Here is an 18,517-nt window from a genome sequence, read left to right as displayed (position 1 = left end):
TTCAAGGTCCACCATTTCTTACTTCTTTTCAAGTTTCTAAACTTTATAAATCGGCATTTTCCAGCTAATGAAAAGAAAATAGGATTCCACCAAGTCTCTTATCTACCTACTTCAGGACTTCTGTGAGGATCAAATGAGATGAGGCACGGGAAAATGCTTCACAGACATTTGGTTAAAGTGTGAAATGTTTCCACCTGGGCTGAAGAAATTGCAAAGAGGCTAGTCACTAGAAAGAGAAAGCCAGGCGTTGCTACGTGATGTATTTACCTGGAGAGTCAGACACTTAGCATGTTAGCCTTTTATATATAGAGATTATAAAGGTAAGTTAATAATACAATCTGAAATTTTTTAAAATATATTTCTTTATTGATTTCAGAGAGGAAGGGAGAAGGAGAGAGAGATAGAAACATCAATGATGAAAGAGAATCATCAATCGGCTGCCTCCCGCACACCCCCCACTGGGGATCGAGCCTGCAGCCCAGGCATGCGCCCCTGGCTGGAATCGAACCTGGGACCCTTCAGGCCGACACTCTATCCACTGAACCAAGCGGCTAGGGCACAATCTGAAATTTGAATGAAAGAATAAGAAAGCAGACTTCAATTTGTTTACAATGAACAAAACCAAGGTGTCTAACTTTTAAAATTGCTAAAAGAAAATTAAGCATTAAATGAATAAATAATATAAACAATTAACTCACATCTAGTAAGTAAAATATAGAGAAATTATAATACTATCTAGTAATGAAAGAACATAAAGTAAAAACAACAAAGTACTACTTTTAACATAGTACACTAGCATATATATATATATAGAGAGAGAGAGAGAGACAGACAGACAGACAGACAGACATAAAGAGAGACAGAGTGAGACAGAGAGATAGAGAAAGAAAATATTCAACATTGGCAAAGTGAATGGTAAAACTCTTGCAGATTCCTAGTGCAAATTGCTATAATCCTTTTGGAAATAATTTGGTAATATGATTCAAAAAGCATAAAAATGTTCATTCTCTTTTTTAAATCTATCTCTGGGAACCAATCATAAGAAGATAATCCACACAACAATTAAAAATGTAGAGAAGTTATATTTATAAAAATGTTTGTAGCCTCATTGACTATAATGCAAAAAGAATCTAAATATTCGATCATCAAGGGTGATTATATTATGTCATATTAAAAAGAATATTGCCTGCAATTTAAATGTTGGTTATTAAGAATACACAGCAATATAAAATTATTTGATGTTAAGTGAAAAAGAATAAAGAATGAGGTTGCACTCTGATCAAACTTATGCAAAAAACTACACAGGAAGCCACACTAGAAAAAAATACATTAAAAATAATGGCTGAATTAAAGTGACAAAAATATGGGTGATTTTATTTTGCCAATTTTCTGTAATATAATTTTGTTACTTCATTGTGATTAAATGAATAAGATTTCTTTTGAGAACTGTAAAATTGTAACACTACTATTCATTAACATTAGAATTAATAAATCCTCTATTGTTTTGCTCAAGGCTGAAAACAATGAATATAAAATTCTTAAATTTCATTTTCTTTCAAAAACTATTTCCTGGGCTATAGAAATATCAAGCTGAATAAATTTCTGGAGAAGAGCGACACTCTGTGGAGAAACAAAAGATGAAATATAAAGTAATTCACTTCTTATTTCTTTATTTACTTTCCAAATAAAGTTGCCAATCTAAAAACCAGCTCCAAAAGACATAATTAGGAACATGGAAGAATGATAAGGGTTAGTATATAAATCACAGAGTCTACTCTCTCCAGTCTAATAGTGCCTGGATTATGTTTCTGGGAGAATCAGAAAGTATCTGTGAGAAGCCATTTAAGTCAGAATATCAATAATTGTAACATTATTACACAACCTCACAGCATTCACTGATCAACTCGGAACAAAGTCCTTTGCATGATGCCAGTAAGATTTTTCATACACACACACATATACATACACTTACTATTTGAAGATTCTAACTGATTCTTCAAACCAAAAGTCATAAACAAAATACAGATAGAGGTAGTTTTACAGAGGAAATATATTCCTTAAAAGTTAAGAGTAAACCAAATTTATGTTAAAATAGTACATATAGCCCAGCCATATAATATATATATATATATATATATATTTAAAATAGTACATATAAAATTCAGATGCCTTAAAATATAAACAAACATGCTTAATTCCAAGTTTATACTAGAAATCACATTGAAAAGTAGAGAGTTCTTTTTAAAAATCCAACCAATTGAAGGAATAAATGCTCTATTATTTTAGCAATAATTTTCCAATTACGTTTCAAAATACAAAAATTATGATCAAATAAAACATTGTTCTATAAACAATGTTTCCTCTTGGATAGAGACAAGTTGGAGATAAATGTACCCTGCTTACTGCCTGCTTTTATAAATTCAGTTATTTTGTATTGAGATGTAATTAACATATAACATTGCCCTAGGTTTTTTTAAAATATATTTTTATTGATTTCAAAGAGAACAGGAGAGGGAGAGAGAGAGAGAAACATCAATGATGAGAGAGAATCATTGATCATCTGCCTCCTGCATGCCCCACACTGGGGACCAAGCCCACAACCTGAGCATGTGCCCTTGACCGGAATCGAACCCGGAATCCTTCAGTCCGCAGGCCGACACGCTATCCACTGAGCCACACCACCTAGGGCTTGCCCTAGTTTTTGGAGTACTCAGTGTATTTACCTATGACTGTCCCAAATCATTAATAAATATGTCCTTATTAATGACCCAAAGGCTCTGTTCTTAGGACATTCTTAACAACTACACTGTTGTTAATGTATTTATTTAATGTATTTTAAAAACTGATAGGTTTCTACTTCTAAGTTTCATAACTAAATAAATCATATTTGTCATTTCCCTTTAATTATCAATTTTTGTTATACTGCCTTATAAGTATCTAAAGTCCTTAAATATTTCAATAATTTCTTCATGTTTTTCCATTATGTATGGTTTAACCACTTAAATAATGATAAATTAATGAGTATTTGTCATATAAACTTTTCTCCTATACCCAAAAGAAAACTATTCCATAAGGGTTTACTATAATATTGTAAGAATTTATTTAGTGTTTGTATTTTATCATTATTGTTTTGAGTAATTCAAGTATCAAAACTCATATACCTAAGACGTAGAAAAGGAATGGAAATCAATATTTCAAATCTGTTATCATAGAATCAAGGGCAAATAAATCTGGTATAGTCACACTGCCTGGGTTTCGTTCCTAACCCTAGTACTTCTTAGCTACATGATCTTAGGCAAATGATATAATTTTTTGTACCTCAGTTTCTTCATCTGTAAAATGGGAAAAAAATTAAAATCATAGTACACCTACCCCATGGAGTTGTTGGTAGAATTAATTTAACAATATATAAAATACTTAGCACTTTGCCTCTGTAACTGGGAGGGGGTGTTACCACCGTGAACAGAGGGGCAACTGAGTGAGGCAGGTTGGGTCACAAGTTGTAGGAATGCAACTTTGTGTCCACATTGGAGCCTGGAAACTTGTAGGTTCAGTCTGTCCTTTAAAGAGGGCAGAAGGCAAAATGAATCCACTCCCACTGCTGATATATAGAAGTGCAGGCCCAGTATATTAGTTTCCTGTGGTTGCAATAAAAAAGGTAATACTACCACAATTTGTGGCTTAAAACAACAAATGTATCCTCTCAAGAGTTCCAAAGGCTTCAAAAATCTAAAATCAAGGTGTCAGTAAGACCACATTCCTTCCAAAGGTTCTAGGGAGAATCTATTCATTGCTTCTTCCAACACCGGAGGCTGCTGGCATTCTTAGGCCTTCGGTGGCGTCAGGCCACATCACTCCAATCTCCTCCTCCATGTTCATTTCACCTTCTCCTCTGTGTGCCTTCTCTTCAGTCTCAAATTTCCCTCTGCCTTTCCTTATATAAGGACACTTGTCATTGGATTCCAGGCCCATCCACATAATCCAAAATGATCTCTTCATCTCAAGAGTCTTAATCTAATTACATTTACAAAGACCCTTTTCCCACATAAGGTAACATTCAGAGGTTCCGGGAATTGTCTGGACATACCTTTTTAACCTACTAGGCCAGTATTTCCTATCTTCTGTTAATTTTTTTATTGTCTCTGCTTTTTTTTATTTTTCATTAAAAATTTATTATTGAAAATATTGCATATGTCCCCTTTCAATCTTCTGATATTTTAAGCATAGTAGAAAATATGGATTTTTATGAGTAATCTCCCACTATTTAAGTGTTAGCTTAGATATAAAGCTTAACATAGGTTATGAAAAACTAAAAATGCTTATTTTCATTTTCTAGGGAAGTAGTCATATATAGAATGAAGGCATAAAAAGATCACAGTTTACAAGAATAAGTCAGATGCTCAGGTGCTCAAATATCTATTTTTTAAGATATATTTTTATTGATTTCAGAGAGGAAGGGAGAGGGAGAGAGATAGAAACATCAATGATGAGAGAGAATCATTGATCAGCTGTCTCCTGCTTGCTCCCCACTGGCGACCAAACCTGAAACCTGGGCATGTGCCCTGAGCAGGAATCTAACCATGACCTCCTGGTGCTTAGGTCAATATTCAACCACTGAACCACATCAGTTGGGCCCAAATAACTATTAAACAAAGTTGAATGATAAAGGACTGGTCAATTATATGTGACATGGCTATCTTTGTAGAGATTTGAAAACCCATTATCTTTAAGAAACATCAATAGAGTTGATCCCATAGATCAAAAACATTCATACATATCTTTATATTTGCTTTTACAATCACCAAGTAATTTTAGAGTGATATATACTTACACACACACACACACACACACAAACACACACACACACATACACACACACATTATCATGATTATCTATGGGGGATCTGGTCAATTTGGAAGATACATCACTATATCTTTTCTATTAATTTTCTGTCTGAAACATATCATTGTATTACTTCTTCAAAAAATAAATTAGTGCCAAAACCAGTTTGGCTCAGTGGATAGAGCGTCAGCCTGCGGACTGAAGGGTCCCAGGTTCGATTCCGGTCAAGGGCATGTACCTGGCTTGCGGGCACATCCCCAGTAGGAGATGTGCAGGAGGCAGCTGATCGATGTTTCTCTCTCATCGATGTTTCTAACTCTCTATCTCCCTTCCTCTCTGTAAAAACTCAATAAAATATAAAAAATAAATAAATTAGCCCTAGCTCAGTTGATTAGACAGTTGTCCTGATATGACAAGGTTTCAGGTTCTATCCCCCATCAGGGCACATACAAGAAGCAACCAATGAATGCATAAATAAGTGGAACAACAAATCAATGTCTCTCTCTCTCTCTCTAAAATCAATAAATAAGAAATTTTAAATAAATAAAAATAAACTTTTCTTTAAGTCCATAGGTCATATATCTAACACTTGTCCCAGGATACAATATAATTAAACTTACATTTGTAATTCATGGAGCCAATATAAACTTTTTGCCATGGTTCGTCCATCATTAAAATGTGGTGTTGGGGCCCCGTACAGGTTAAACCTATGGAAAGTTGATGGGTTATACTTTCGGTTCTTTGCTTCTCCTGTGAAAAGAAAGGGGAGACTTCTGACTTCTGCAATACAAATAACCTTATCTTGAAGGAAGCACATTATGTTCTCATTGACATTGAAAATGAGAGTGGAACAAAGAATGAAACTGTAACAGTGCAGAGACCTGCACATATTAGGCAACAGATGACAGAAGAGTTCTCCCATGTGAAGTAGGAGACTGGTGGACAAGAGTTCCTTGTGTTAATATTTGGAAAGTAGGCAGCACATGATGAAAAATGCAGACCCAATTAACATTACAGGAATCCTGAAGATTGGGGAGGTTGGGCAATGCTCTGGGGTCCCAGGAGTCCTTCCCATTATGCTAAGATCAGAGAGGTTGGTGTTCTGTACTTGCTTTCACTGAGATTTTGTGACATGAGAACACTGAAACCCTCACAGTTCACTAAAATCATGTATCTCATATTAGAAACATTCAAAGGGTGATTGAGAGCAGAGAACACAACAGGGAGGTCTTTATACTGAAGATCTAATACTGTGGTTTTTTTCTTTTCAAGTCAAAATGTAGCATTAGTTTCTATTTCTAGATTAGAAAGTGAGACTGAAACTAGAGATTAGCTCAAAGGTTAAGATATAATGGAGAGAAGATATTCAGACTCACTAGTAACCGAAATAATGTAAAGAAAAACAATCATGTGAAATTATAATTGGTCTCTCAGTTAAGTAACAATAAAGAAGATTGGCCCTAACCAGTTTGGCTCAGTGGACGGAGCGTTGGCCCAGTTTGATTCCGGTCAAGGACATGTACCTTGGTTGCAGGCTCCTCTCCAGTCCTCCTGGTTGGGGGCTCCTGTAGGAGGCAACCAATCAATGTGTTTCTCTCAGATCGATATTTCTCTCTGTTTCCCCCTCTCTCTTCATCTCTCTCTAAAAATCAATGGGCAAATATCCTTGGGTGAGTATTTAAAAAAAGAAGAAAAAGATTGGCAAGCTCACTATATGGGAAGATGTGGGGAAGTGAAAATTCTCATATTCTGTGGGTGTGAGGGCAAATTGGGGAAGCTATCAGGAGAACAGTTAGGCTTAAGAGTGAAAATTTCAGATGCTCAGAAATATAGGAATGTATCCTAAGGAAATAGATCATAGTCACAAAGATATATAAGCAATATTTTTAATATTGAAAAATATAATATTAAAATGCACATGAAAAGATTTCATACAATGGGAGATAAAGCAAATAGGAAAAAACATATATACAGAGCAAAATACACACATATACTCATATATGAATGAGCAAATACCGCTATGAGAGTATCATCTGTGCAAGATTGGGAACTGTGGGAGATTTTCATTGTGCTTTCTGTATTTCTCTATAGCTTGTAATTTATAAAAGAAATACCTATTACTTCAGTAATGATTTAAATTAAGTGTATTTAAAAGAAGTTGTAGATGTGTACCTATTGAATAGTGTCCTTGACATATTAAGTTAAAAATATGTTTAATGTATATAGCAGGTTCCCCAAAAGCATTGAGAATAAGATCACATTTAACTAAAGATAGCTCAATGAATAGTGGATTAGAAAGATGTTTAATATAAAAACTGTAGTCATCTCTGGTTGAATGGGATTTCAAGGTTACATTTACTTTTTCATCATTTTTTATATTTAAATTATGCACAATATTATGTATTTTTATAATAAAAATATAATTTCGTTATGAAAAAAATAAGAACAATATTTAAAAGATTGGATTTCATGACTTTTCAAGAGGCTAAGGAAACATCCGTAAAAATCAGCAAATGAAGTTCTTCAAAATGTATTTTTTTAATCTGTACTCATTTACCTCCAATTGCTAAATGCATCTAGTAAGATATCTCATTGTAGGCTGTCTATATACATTTATTCAAACAGTTCTTTTTAATACAACTATAAGGCATTAGATTAGATTGTGTGAGAGATGCTAAACTTTTTCCAAAAAGTAAATAAAATATTTTCGCAAGATAGGAAGGAAGGGAAGGAGGAAAAAAGGAAGAGAGGACTAGAGGAAGGAAAGGAAGAAAGGGACGGAGAGAGTCACAAAGTAGAGGGGGTGGAGACAGAGAGAGAAGTCGAGGTTGTGAGAAGGAACATGGTGACCAAGCGGGTGGCAGGAGTGGCTGTCTGAACAGCAAGGAAGAGACAATCTCAAGACTGGGATCCTGTTAGAGAGTGTAGGAACCAGCAGAGACAGGTCATGAAAGAAGAGAATGGCAGATTCCAGAAAATGAGCATAGGATAGAAATCCCAGCTATGAAGAAAGTTTAGAAGGAAGACCATAGACTGGGAGTAAGGTGGTGGAGGAGAAAAAGTAAAGAAATAAAGAAGGAGCAAGGGAGAGAGGTGCCTTGAGCTGCAATCAAGGGAGAGTCTTGCTTCTAGCTAATGGAAGTTGAGTTCATGAATCATTCACAATTCAGCAGCTTTCTCAGGACATATATCTGAGTCTAATTCTCAACCCTCTACCGTATCACAATTCTACTTAACATCAACACATTAACAATTAAGTTGTGTTTTATAGCACTATAAACATCTAATGCCTTTCAGCTGTGCTGTGGAATAATTCCAGTAATAGAGTTACTATTAATCAAAATGACTTAATACTAATACCTATTGACCTTTTACCATATTCCAGGCACTATGCTAAGTCTTTTGCAAGCACTCACTTAATCCTTACAATATTATTATCCCCATTTAAGAGACTAGAATAGATGTTAATAGGACAATTAAAATACCCAAGGTCTAAAAGATGAGCTAGAGTTTGAACCAGATATATCTTATTCAGAAGTTGTTCACTTAACCAATACCCTATCAATATTCCTCATATAAAGCTAAGCACTTAGAATAATCCTGACATTAAAAAAGAACAGTATTTTAAAGCCTAAAAACCACTAAAACAAAATAACACTATCTAGCATTACTCTCTCTTACCTGTCTTTTCGTTTTAATGATACATACATTTCTACATTTTATATACAAAATGTTTAAGGGTGTGTGGTCCCAGCTATGGGGATTTATGACGTTCTTTTTTAAAATGTTATTATTTATTGATCACCCATGATATGCCAGGCTCTTAACTTTATGCACATTATCTCTTTTATTCCTCTTCACAAATCTGAGAGTCCCATATTGTCAGGCCCATTTTATACTGGAGGACACTTACCCACATAATAATCATTGTGAGAAACAACATATAGGTCATGCCCTTCCTCTCCTTCTTTAAATACTTCATGATAGGGTTTCGGTGGATTCACCACATCTCGAGCAGATATATCTAAAGAAAGAATTAATCACATCAGTTTTAAGGTATTTTAAAAATCTACTTATAGCCCTAGCTGGTTTGACTCAGTGGATAGAGTGTCGGCCTGGGGACAGAAGGGTCCCGGATTTGATTTCGGTCAAGGGCACATGCTCGGGGTGTGGGCTCAATCCCCAGTAGGGGATGTGCAAGAGGCAGCCAATCAGTGATTCTCTCTCATCATTGATGTTTCTATCTCTCCCTCTCCCTTCATCTCTGGGGGAAAAAATATATATATATATTTTTCTATTTATATTTAAATTAAGTAGAAGAACAAATGACAAACAAGGTAAGCTGAATGCATAAGACACATGGCTACCCTAGAAGAACACAAAGCCAATAGAAATGAAGATTTATCAAGATAGATGGGACATAGTCCAGATGTTACTGTTCTAGGAACCCTCATTTGACCTGGCTCGCTCCCTAGAAGTCTGAAGAATATCAAAACTCTGTACCAGTTAACCATTTAGGTTGTCCTGAGCCATATTCCAAGCCCAGTTAAATTCCCAATTCTGAGACTCTAGACAATTTTGATTTTAGTTTGCTCCAGACTTCTCATGATGATCTAAGCAAATTTGAATCACAAATCAATTTCAAAAACCCTGATGCCCTGTGGGGGAGCCTTGGTGCAAATTTTGGCAGCTGTAGACTAGAACATACACCCTGAGTCTGTTTAGATTTGAATATCCATCTTCAAAGTAGCCAAAAGTACCAGGGAAATCACTGGAATCCGGAAGAAATCCTTCTTCTTACTGATCCCAAACCTCGAGCTATAATTTGTTTGTTTAGTAGCTGTTTTCTCAGGAGTGGTGGCCCACAATAGTGAATTATTTTGTTTTCATTATTTTACATAATGATTTTAAAATATAATTCCACTTACAATTTTACTCTTTCAACTTAACAACATAGATTACTAATAATAATATATACTAATTATTATAATATCCACTGCCACTGCTCTTGCCAGCCATGAGCCCTACTTCTGACTGAACGGCACTTCTCCTGTGGGAGCGCACTGACCACCAGGGGGCAGCTCCTGCATTGAGTGGTCAGTGAGCATCATAGCAACTGGTTGTCCTGCCCTTTGGTTAATTTGCATATTAGGGTTTTAGTATATAGGATTAATATATAGTTATAATAAATACAAATGTTATGTATTAACTAAGTAGATAATCACTGATATATTTGTCATACAATTAATATTAATATATAATTAATGATATAATAACTATAAAATATAAATCTATTTATAATTTCACTCTTCCCTTTCAACCTAACCACATGTTTTCTTTCTTTTGGACTTTCTGCCAGAACTGAGGTCCGTAAACAAACAGTTAAGAATACCTAGCCAGGTTTGGCTCAGTGGATACAGCATCAGCCTGCAGACCAAAGGGTCCGGGGTTCGATTCTGGTCAAGGGCACATACCTTGATTGCAGGCTCCTCCCTGGCCAGGGCCTGTGTCAGGGCATATGCAGGAGACAACCAATAGATGTGATCTCTCACATTGATGTTTCTCTCTATCTTTCCCTCTCTCTTCCACTCTCCCTAAAAATCAATGGGAAAATATGCTTGGGTGAGGATTAACAACAACAAAAGAATACTAGAAGGTGGTCATACTCAGAATAATACTGAAAAGCAGTACTTTTTTTTTACTAGATGAACCACTATAGTTATTAACACACACATACACATTTTGGAACATGATACGTTTAAGTGAGGTACACCTAGACAGTACTTTCCTTATTAAATGAGCTAGTCCTAGACAGCACTAGCTGTAATACTGTAATGCCGAGCCTACTTAAACACCATTTTTAATTCTATTAAAAAGAAAAAAAGATACTTTATCTGTTCTAAAATACATTTTCCATACTTCAAATTTTAACTTAAGATCTGATACAATAAAATACAACCGCATAGTTTGCATTCTAAGAAAGAGGCATAATTTATATCCAGGGTGGACGTTACTATGTTAAGGAAAATAATCTGATGGACTTTTTGGTGGAAGAAAGTCCTGGAGCAGAACCTTAATTGGTGCAGAAAGACAAAGAGAACTGAATTTCTCTGCAGAACAAAGATGGAATTGAGGTCTCCTGTAAAAACTCTGGAGACAGGGTAGAAACCTGAAAAAGACAGAAGATAAATGTGAGAAACGTGTAAAGAAAGGTGCCTGACAACATGGCAGGAAGCTGGAGCTTCAGAAGAAATAATGGCCAGTGATCAATTCAATTATACGTTGTCGTTTGTTGAAAGATGTGCTCCACTCCCTCTTAAACTGAGAAGACAAGTCTGCTCTATACACTGCCTACGTTTGTTAATATGTGGTAGACACTGGGGATCTGCATGTACAGAAGGGGGCGTCAGCATTTACCAAACTTATTTGTTGCTTGACCTACTTTATGGAAGAGTTTCATAAAGAGTTAAGACATATGAACACATCAGGGGCATTAGTGAAGAAGAAAAAAAACAGCCACAAATGGATGTCCAGGGAGAAGGAATTGCAACCTACACTGCTGGTCCCAATGCCAACTTTCCTGTCTTTTTTTTATATATATAATTATTTATTGGCAGAGAGAGAGAGAGAGAGAGAGAGAGAGAGAGAAGGGAAACATCGATTGGTTGCCTCCCATATGCACACCACACCCAGAACCTGGGCATTTGCCCTGACCCCCCACTTATTTATGCATTCATTGGTTGCTTCTTGCTTCCTGCATGTGCCCTGACTGGGGATCGATCTTGCAACCTTGGTCCTTGGCATATGGGGATGACACTCTAACCAACTGAGATACCCAGCCAGGGCTCTCTTTCCTGTCTTTATATCATACATACTATGCTCACCGAATCTCCACTTCAAAACCTGAACTTTTACTGCCTGGCACACATAAACTCTAAAGATTTGGGGTCTAAGAGTAGCTTTGTTGCTATGATCCCATCTCTCATTCTTTAGTCATCAGTGGCACCACCACCACCACCAAACACCATACCAATGGGATATTTAATTCAATTTTCTGAGAATTTTTTTTGCCACCCCTCCTATCCTTTATTTTATTTACTACCTCTGATGACTGTTGTTCCAAATGTCGTATTGAGTACATCCAGGCCTTTAGGTAATCCTGGTGATTGATCATGAGATTTTCCTAATGGTGCTCGTTGATTACTAAAATATATTGATTCCTTTTTATCTTTAATTTTCTGTTGAAATGTTGTAATAGGCTGTGGGTTTATCAATACATTTGCCTAAAGAAATCATACAAAGCACAGATGTAAGAAAAAAGGAAGCAAAAAATCTAAAAGCTGACACTCTAATCCATAGCTAGAGAGAAGAAAATATGATTGTAGAAAAACAACTCCTCATCACTGCTTTGCTCACTTTCAAAGGAACTGTAACTGTTAGGACTATGAAGCTTAAACATGTCTAAACATGAACTTTCAAAGGGGTTAAAAGGTTTCAATAGGGTTAAAAGACTTATGAGAGGAGCTCCAAGGTTACTTGACTCCAATATTCCAGAAAAATGGAAATGCCAAACAAAAGAAACACATGAATTCAACAAATGTTTTTTTCTGAATCTAGATTGTCCATTCAATGAATGGACATCTCCACTCACTCAATGTATCTACTGGTAAGCACTTTGTAGTACCTCTAGGCAATAATCACCCAGCCTTTGTCGTTCCTTACAAAGCCTGACAGCATTTCTTATTACTGTCAGAATATGGAGTGCAACTTGGCTTTTAATATCTGAGGGGAAGATATCAAGTTTGTAGCTTTAACCATTAATTTTTCCACATTCTTTTGGCTGCTATTTCTTGGAATCTCCCCACCTTACCCCCCAAAAGAAACTATTAGAGAAAGTTCATTTAGAAAGTCACAGAGGTAGAAGTGAGCCATAGAAGAAATGGGCGCAGAGAATAAGAGGCAAAAAGAGGGCCCTTGGAGCTTAGGAAAGAGAAAGGTAAAGGTAATGCACCTGGGGGGAAGAAGGAGGGAAGGGGAAAGACACGAGAGTCGCCAGTTTTGGGTGTGTTTTTTTTTCCAGTGCTCAAGATGTAGGGTGGAAAGGAGAGTGGAACTTTAATACCTCATTTGTGAATTTTCATTTTGGTACGTCAATAGTAATATACAGGGGGAAAAGAAAAAGAAGTTACCGGTAATGAAACTTTAGATCTTATTCCATGTGTCAAATACGGTGCAATTTGAGGATCATTTGCTCTGCCATAAAATACTCTTTCGGCTCCAGCAGGTGGGTATCTGAAGTTGAAAAATTTTTTTGCCTCAGGTGGAGTAATTGGCTACAAACAGTGAGACAAGAAAATAGAATTATTAAATACAGTTTCTAAAATATTAGGACTGATCTGTATCAGAGATTTTCAACCAGTGTGCTACAAGTACTTTTAAAACATGCAATATCTGAATATTTAGTCAGAGGCACTGACCTCTTTTCCCTTACATTATCAAATAAAAAAATGACAACAGCCAACACAACGATAGCCATCTGGTATGACTGAATCAAACTTATACCTATTTTTTTCTCAGGTTAGCAAAGAATATATTTTTTGGTGTGCCACAGAATTTTAGTTATTAGTTTATATGTGCCATTGTTATTGAACCCAGAAAAGCTGTTATTGGACAGCCCTCTGAGTCAGAGGAAGACGGCTGTCCTCTCCTCAGTTTTTATCAATCTTGTAGGAAAGATTTCAAACAAGTGACAGTGGACAGCGGTATTGTAGCATTGAATGTATTAAGGAAGCAAGGCAAGCAAATTTATTAAAAATATACTTGGCATAAAGCACAAGCGAGCACCCAGCTAATATGAGTGTCCTGCCTGGTGGAGGTTTAGGGTTTTATACTTCTCTGTCTATAGGTTTCAAGGTTCCACTGCTGGATATCTTGGGCACAGACTAGATTACTTTGCTGTGGCTTTCCCAGAATTTATGAGAACATCTGGCCATTTTATGTTGGAAAATCCCAAGACTGCTGACTTCCTCGTTCAGCGAGTGATATGAAAATCTCTCTTCTCTCCTTCTCCATGTCCCCCTTCTGCCTTAGCAGTTCCAAGGTGATTTAAGCTATGTATTCTCTTATTAGGGAGGAGAGGTATTAATCACTTGTTCTCAAGTGTCCTTGGTTGGGGGAGATAAGCTCTTGTTGCAAGCTGCCCCTGCAAGCTGCCCAAACTGCTTGGCCTTGTTTAATTTTCTTGTCTCAGTTTCTCTATTCCATTTGTCCTGGCTTACTGGCATGTCTCACCATGAGATGAAAAAGGTTGAAAACTGCTGATCTATACCAATCAATGAACGCCCTTCATTGCATGCGTATAGTAAGCACATGGGGACCTACATCTCCAAATAATAAAATTTCCTGAGATTTGTTTTTTAACGGAAATAAACAATTTATTTTAAAAGTTACATTTAGAGAACAATCAGGAAGTATCCACGTTAGAAAGCACACCATAAGTATTTCCTTTTAAAATAAATGGAATCCCCTCTGTAGCTTTTTATAAAGCTGAAAATCATAGAACTGGAATTTTCACTTCCTTGGATAAAATCTATAGAAGCCCTCAAAATACAATAAAGAGTCCAAATCTAAATCCAATACATTAAGTTTAAACAACTTGCACAAGGAATGTTGAAAGTTGTCTATCTTCTAAAGTTCACATTCAAGGTAAAAATATAAACACAAATGCATATTGAAAATGCTCACCCTTGGAAGTTTTTCAGTCAAGCAGGTTGCAACTCTGTATCCAATCGGAATAACTTTCCCTGCCTAAAAACAAACAAACAAAAAGCCTCATAGTTGATCATTGTGGAGGAAATGGAGGGTGAGAGATGGGAAGGGTGGAGGAGCTTGGGGGTAACATTTCAAAGAATGAAATTTATTTCAAAATTACCTATGCTTCTAATGCTACAAAAGTTACTTTCAGCTACTTAACACAATTGAGGAAAAAAGTAAGAACAAATTGCAAATCTAAAGCAATCTTGATATATAATATAAACATTAAATTCTAAGTATATATGTACATATATATGTGTGTGTGTATATATATATACATGCATACGTTTTTACAGTGCTAGCATTGTAATCCAATCACAGGAGCTCTGTGAAAAGCTAAGGGAATCAACTTTTAGAAATAATCTTGTCAGAGTTCATATCAGTACAATGGGGACATGGCTATATTCAAGCTAAACTCAGGATAAAATGTTAGGTAATTCCAAGTGTGTGGGTGTGTTTGTGTGGGGGTATATTTCCACCAACACCCTAACTTTTGGTATATGCCAACACAGCACCCACAGGCCCAGATCCTTCAGTGAATGTCCACTGTTCACTTGATTCAAATTTGAATTTTATCTTTCTTTCTTTGCCCAAGACAAAGATTCTAACTGTTCATTCCCAGCAATTCACCTCTTATCTATTTCCCTTTTATCATTTCAAGGCAGCCGACAGTTATGTCTTCAATCTCAGTTGGGTGCTCTTTAGGTCTGGTGCAGAGGTCTTGTCCTGGGAATTTTTCCTTTGCCTTTCTTCAGAGCTAGATTGCCCATTCCTCCCATCTACTCCTCCTTTTGGGTTTACTCCCCCATTTCCCTGAAAAAAATTTTTTAGTCATTATAATGCATAAAAAGCCAATTTATGATTCCTTACACCCTTGAAAATGTCTTTATTCTACTCTTACATTGGTTAATAGTATGACTTGGTATGGACTACAAGGTAGGAAATATGTAATTTTCTTCCTGAATTTTTTTAAAAATATATTTTATTGATTTTTTACAGAGAGGAAGGGAGAGGGATAGAGAGTCAGAAACATCCATGAGAGAGAAACATCGGATCAGCTGCCTTCTGCACACCCCCCACTGGGGATGTGCCCGCAACCAAAGTACATGCCCTTGACCAGAACCAAACCTGGGACCTTTCAGTCCGCAGGCTGACACTCTATCCACTGAGCCAAACTGGCTAGGGCTCTTTCTGAATTTTTAAGGCATATGCCAACATCCTTTAAAAGATGGTCTTGCCTGTCTGGTGTGGTTCAGTTGCTTGAGTGTTGTTCTATGCACCAGGCACTTGCATAGAAGGACTTTCAATCCTTTGATTTTCAGACCCAAGCTTTACTATACCTTCTCCCAAAGGCTGAGCTTCTCAGAGACTGTTCCAGGCAAATTGGACCATTTCTGGTGGAAATTACCACCTGATTCCCCTCAAACTTCATTGTTTTCCTGCTCTGCAAAAATCAGTTGCCATACCTCCATCTTCCTATTTTATAATATTTATTGAAATTTCTTAACTGTTGTCTCCTCTTCTGTTTTCTTTTTCCTTGTGGCTTATTGCCTTTATTTATTTTTTAAAATATGTTTGTATTGATTTCAGAGAGGAAGGAAGAGGGAGGAGAGATAAAAACATCAATGATGAGAGAGAATCATTGATCAGCTGCCTCCTGCATGCCCTCCCGCCACATTGGGGATCGAGCCTGCAACCCAGGCATGTGCCCTAACCAGGAATAAAACCATGACCTCCTGGTTGATGTTTAACCACTGAGCAACACCAGCCGGGCTGGTTATTATCTTTAAAAAAACTACTAAAGGCCTCAGAAATCAGGAAATTCTGTAATGACCCCATTCAAATATCACCAGTTGCCTTAATACTGTCCTTTATAGCAAAAAGAGCAAATCCAAGATAATGGATTCTCTGAAAAGCAGACACCAAGATTAGACATGTAAGAGATTTTTTACGGAAAAGAGATTTTTTACGGAAAAGAACTGTGAAAGATAAAGGGGGAGGAGATGGCAGGAGGAGCTTTTAGACCGTGCCATCTATGAAAGTGTTAGGGACAAAAATAGAATATTGGGGACTAGCTATAGTTATAATAAATATTAATCATACCCTGTTAACTGAGATTGCCTTGTTCTGATTAAAGAATGGACATTCTAACCTGGCTGCGAGTTGTATGCCCCCAGGACCTGGGAGTCAACCTTGGACCTGGCAGTCAACCTTGGAATGTTGACCATTCTTGTTCAAGAACTGTCTATTAACACAACAAGATTAACAACCGTGTTGCCCAAACAGTGGAGTCTCTCCCCAGCCCCCATAGCCTACTTCTCCATGTGATCGTCCTACTCAATATAAGCCAGTTGGCTTATGGGGGGCTGCAGAGCAGATTTTTGTGGGTGACCTGCTGCTTTCCCATACTGCTGGCATCATTGGAATAAACGCTCATATATGATTCAACCCTGTCGCTGCTTAATTGGAGCAAGTAGTGACAGGCAGCCTGGACCCCTTGGTTGTCCAGTTGCAAAAGTGTTGTAATGTACTCTGCGAATCAAACAAGGACGCCTCAAGAAGTCCAATTAAAGAGTCACATTTATTGCAAATCCAGGACTATGAGGGGGCATTTCGCTCTCCCAGATCTCATAGTGCCCGCCCCAGCCCCAACACCAGATTTATATAGGCAAAGATCACAAAGGTATTGATTACATCCCAAGGTTTGGAATCTGGAGCCCTCCGACCTTGGGATAATTGTGCTGTCCTTCCCAGGTACAGAAGAATGTGCTTCGATAACCAGTATGAGCACAACCCATGGGATATTCACATTACAATCAATAGGGTATTCAATTGAATGGGATAATTTATATAATTCAGAAAATTAAAATAACTTTTCTATTATTTTAGCAAGAAAATAAGTATAAAAACCAAACAGCAGGGTTAAAGTTAAACTACAGTTTCTACCTGAGATGATTGCTACCATACTTCAAAAGGAGTGAGGGAAGGAAGTATTAAGAAGAAAGAATGTTGGCACAAAGAATTTGGCACAACCAAATGCCCTGGGCAGATACCACAAATCTGTGGTACCAGGACAGATACCACAAATTCCTTCATTGTTATTGTTATCATGTTAATTGTTGACTGTTAACTATTCTTTTGCTTTCTCCTACCTCTCTAATCTATCATCAGAGGATTTCCTGTAACCCACCGACATCTCCTCCTTTGATTGCAATGTATAAAAATAGATGAAAAACCACCATTCTCTGGAGCATTATCCCAATCCATTGAGATTCGGCTTCCTGGCAATTGTCGATAATTTGGCTCAAATAAACTCACAAAAATTCTTGATGTTTTTACCTTAACACTTTCAATAGAACGGTATTTAGAAATCAAGTTCTGTGTTTTGGTGTGCTCATTATTACTAGGTAAACATTGTTTTAGGTCCTCTGAAAAGACAGAATTAGGAAATGTATATATATACACACAGGCCCCCACACACTAGCATCTGTATCAACTCTATACTGTTTAGTTAAATGTGTGTAAATACATAGATATGGATTCTGACATGGACACACAGAGAGACAGATACAGAGACACAGGTATAGGTATAGGTGTAGCATCACTTTCAACCAATACTGCCAATTACTATCCAATTCCTAAGAATTATTTCTATTCTTCTCATATTTGTAGGTTTTTTTTTCTCTATGAGTGAGAACTCTGGTTCCTATTGTCCTCAATATATTTACTTATCTGTTCAGGCCTCTGTATGTAACCCAATTGCCACTGCACGGACCAATTCCTTGCTCAGCCACTTCCTTGCTCAGTTCCTAACCATACCAGTGTCATCTCATGTGACCACCTCCTCACCATTGCCCCATT

The 18,517-nt window shown here is 36.8% G+C and overlaps 1 protein-coding gene across 2 annotated transcripts in view; it reads right to left on the bottom strand.

Annotated features, from left to right (window-relative positions):
• Positions 1-18,517, bottom strand: part of EFHB (EF-hand domain family member B) — a 39,606-nt gene that overhangs the window by 16,959 nt on the left and 4,130 nt on the right. For both annotated transcript variants that reach the window (XM_006770166.2, XM_015568080.1), the window contains exons 2-6: positions 14,588-14,650; positions 13,033-13,176; positions 11,946-12,126; positions 8,757-8,867; positions 5,464-5,593 (exon numbers count right to left, since the gene is read on the bottom strand). In XM_006770166.2, coding sequence (XP_006770229.1) covers positions 5,464-5,593; positions 8,757-8,867; positions 11,946-12,126; positions 13,033-13,176; positions 14,588-14,650 — 629 coding nt within the window. The remainder of the gene's footprint in view (positions 1-5,463; positions 5,594-8,756; positions 8,868-11,945; positions 12,127-13,032; positions 13,177-14,587; positions 14,651-18,517) is intronic.

This window comes from Myotis davidii, unplaced genomic scaffold (assembly GCF_000327345.1).
Source record: "Myotis davidii unplaced genomic scaffold, ASM32734v1 scaffold962, whole genome shotgun sequence".
NCBI lineage: Eukaryota > Metazoa > Chordata > Mammalia > Chiroptera > Vespertilionidae > Myotis > Myotis davidii.
Note: the sequence above shows the minus strand (reverse complement) of the source record. Positions and strands in the feature narration are given on the sequence as shown.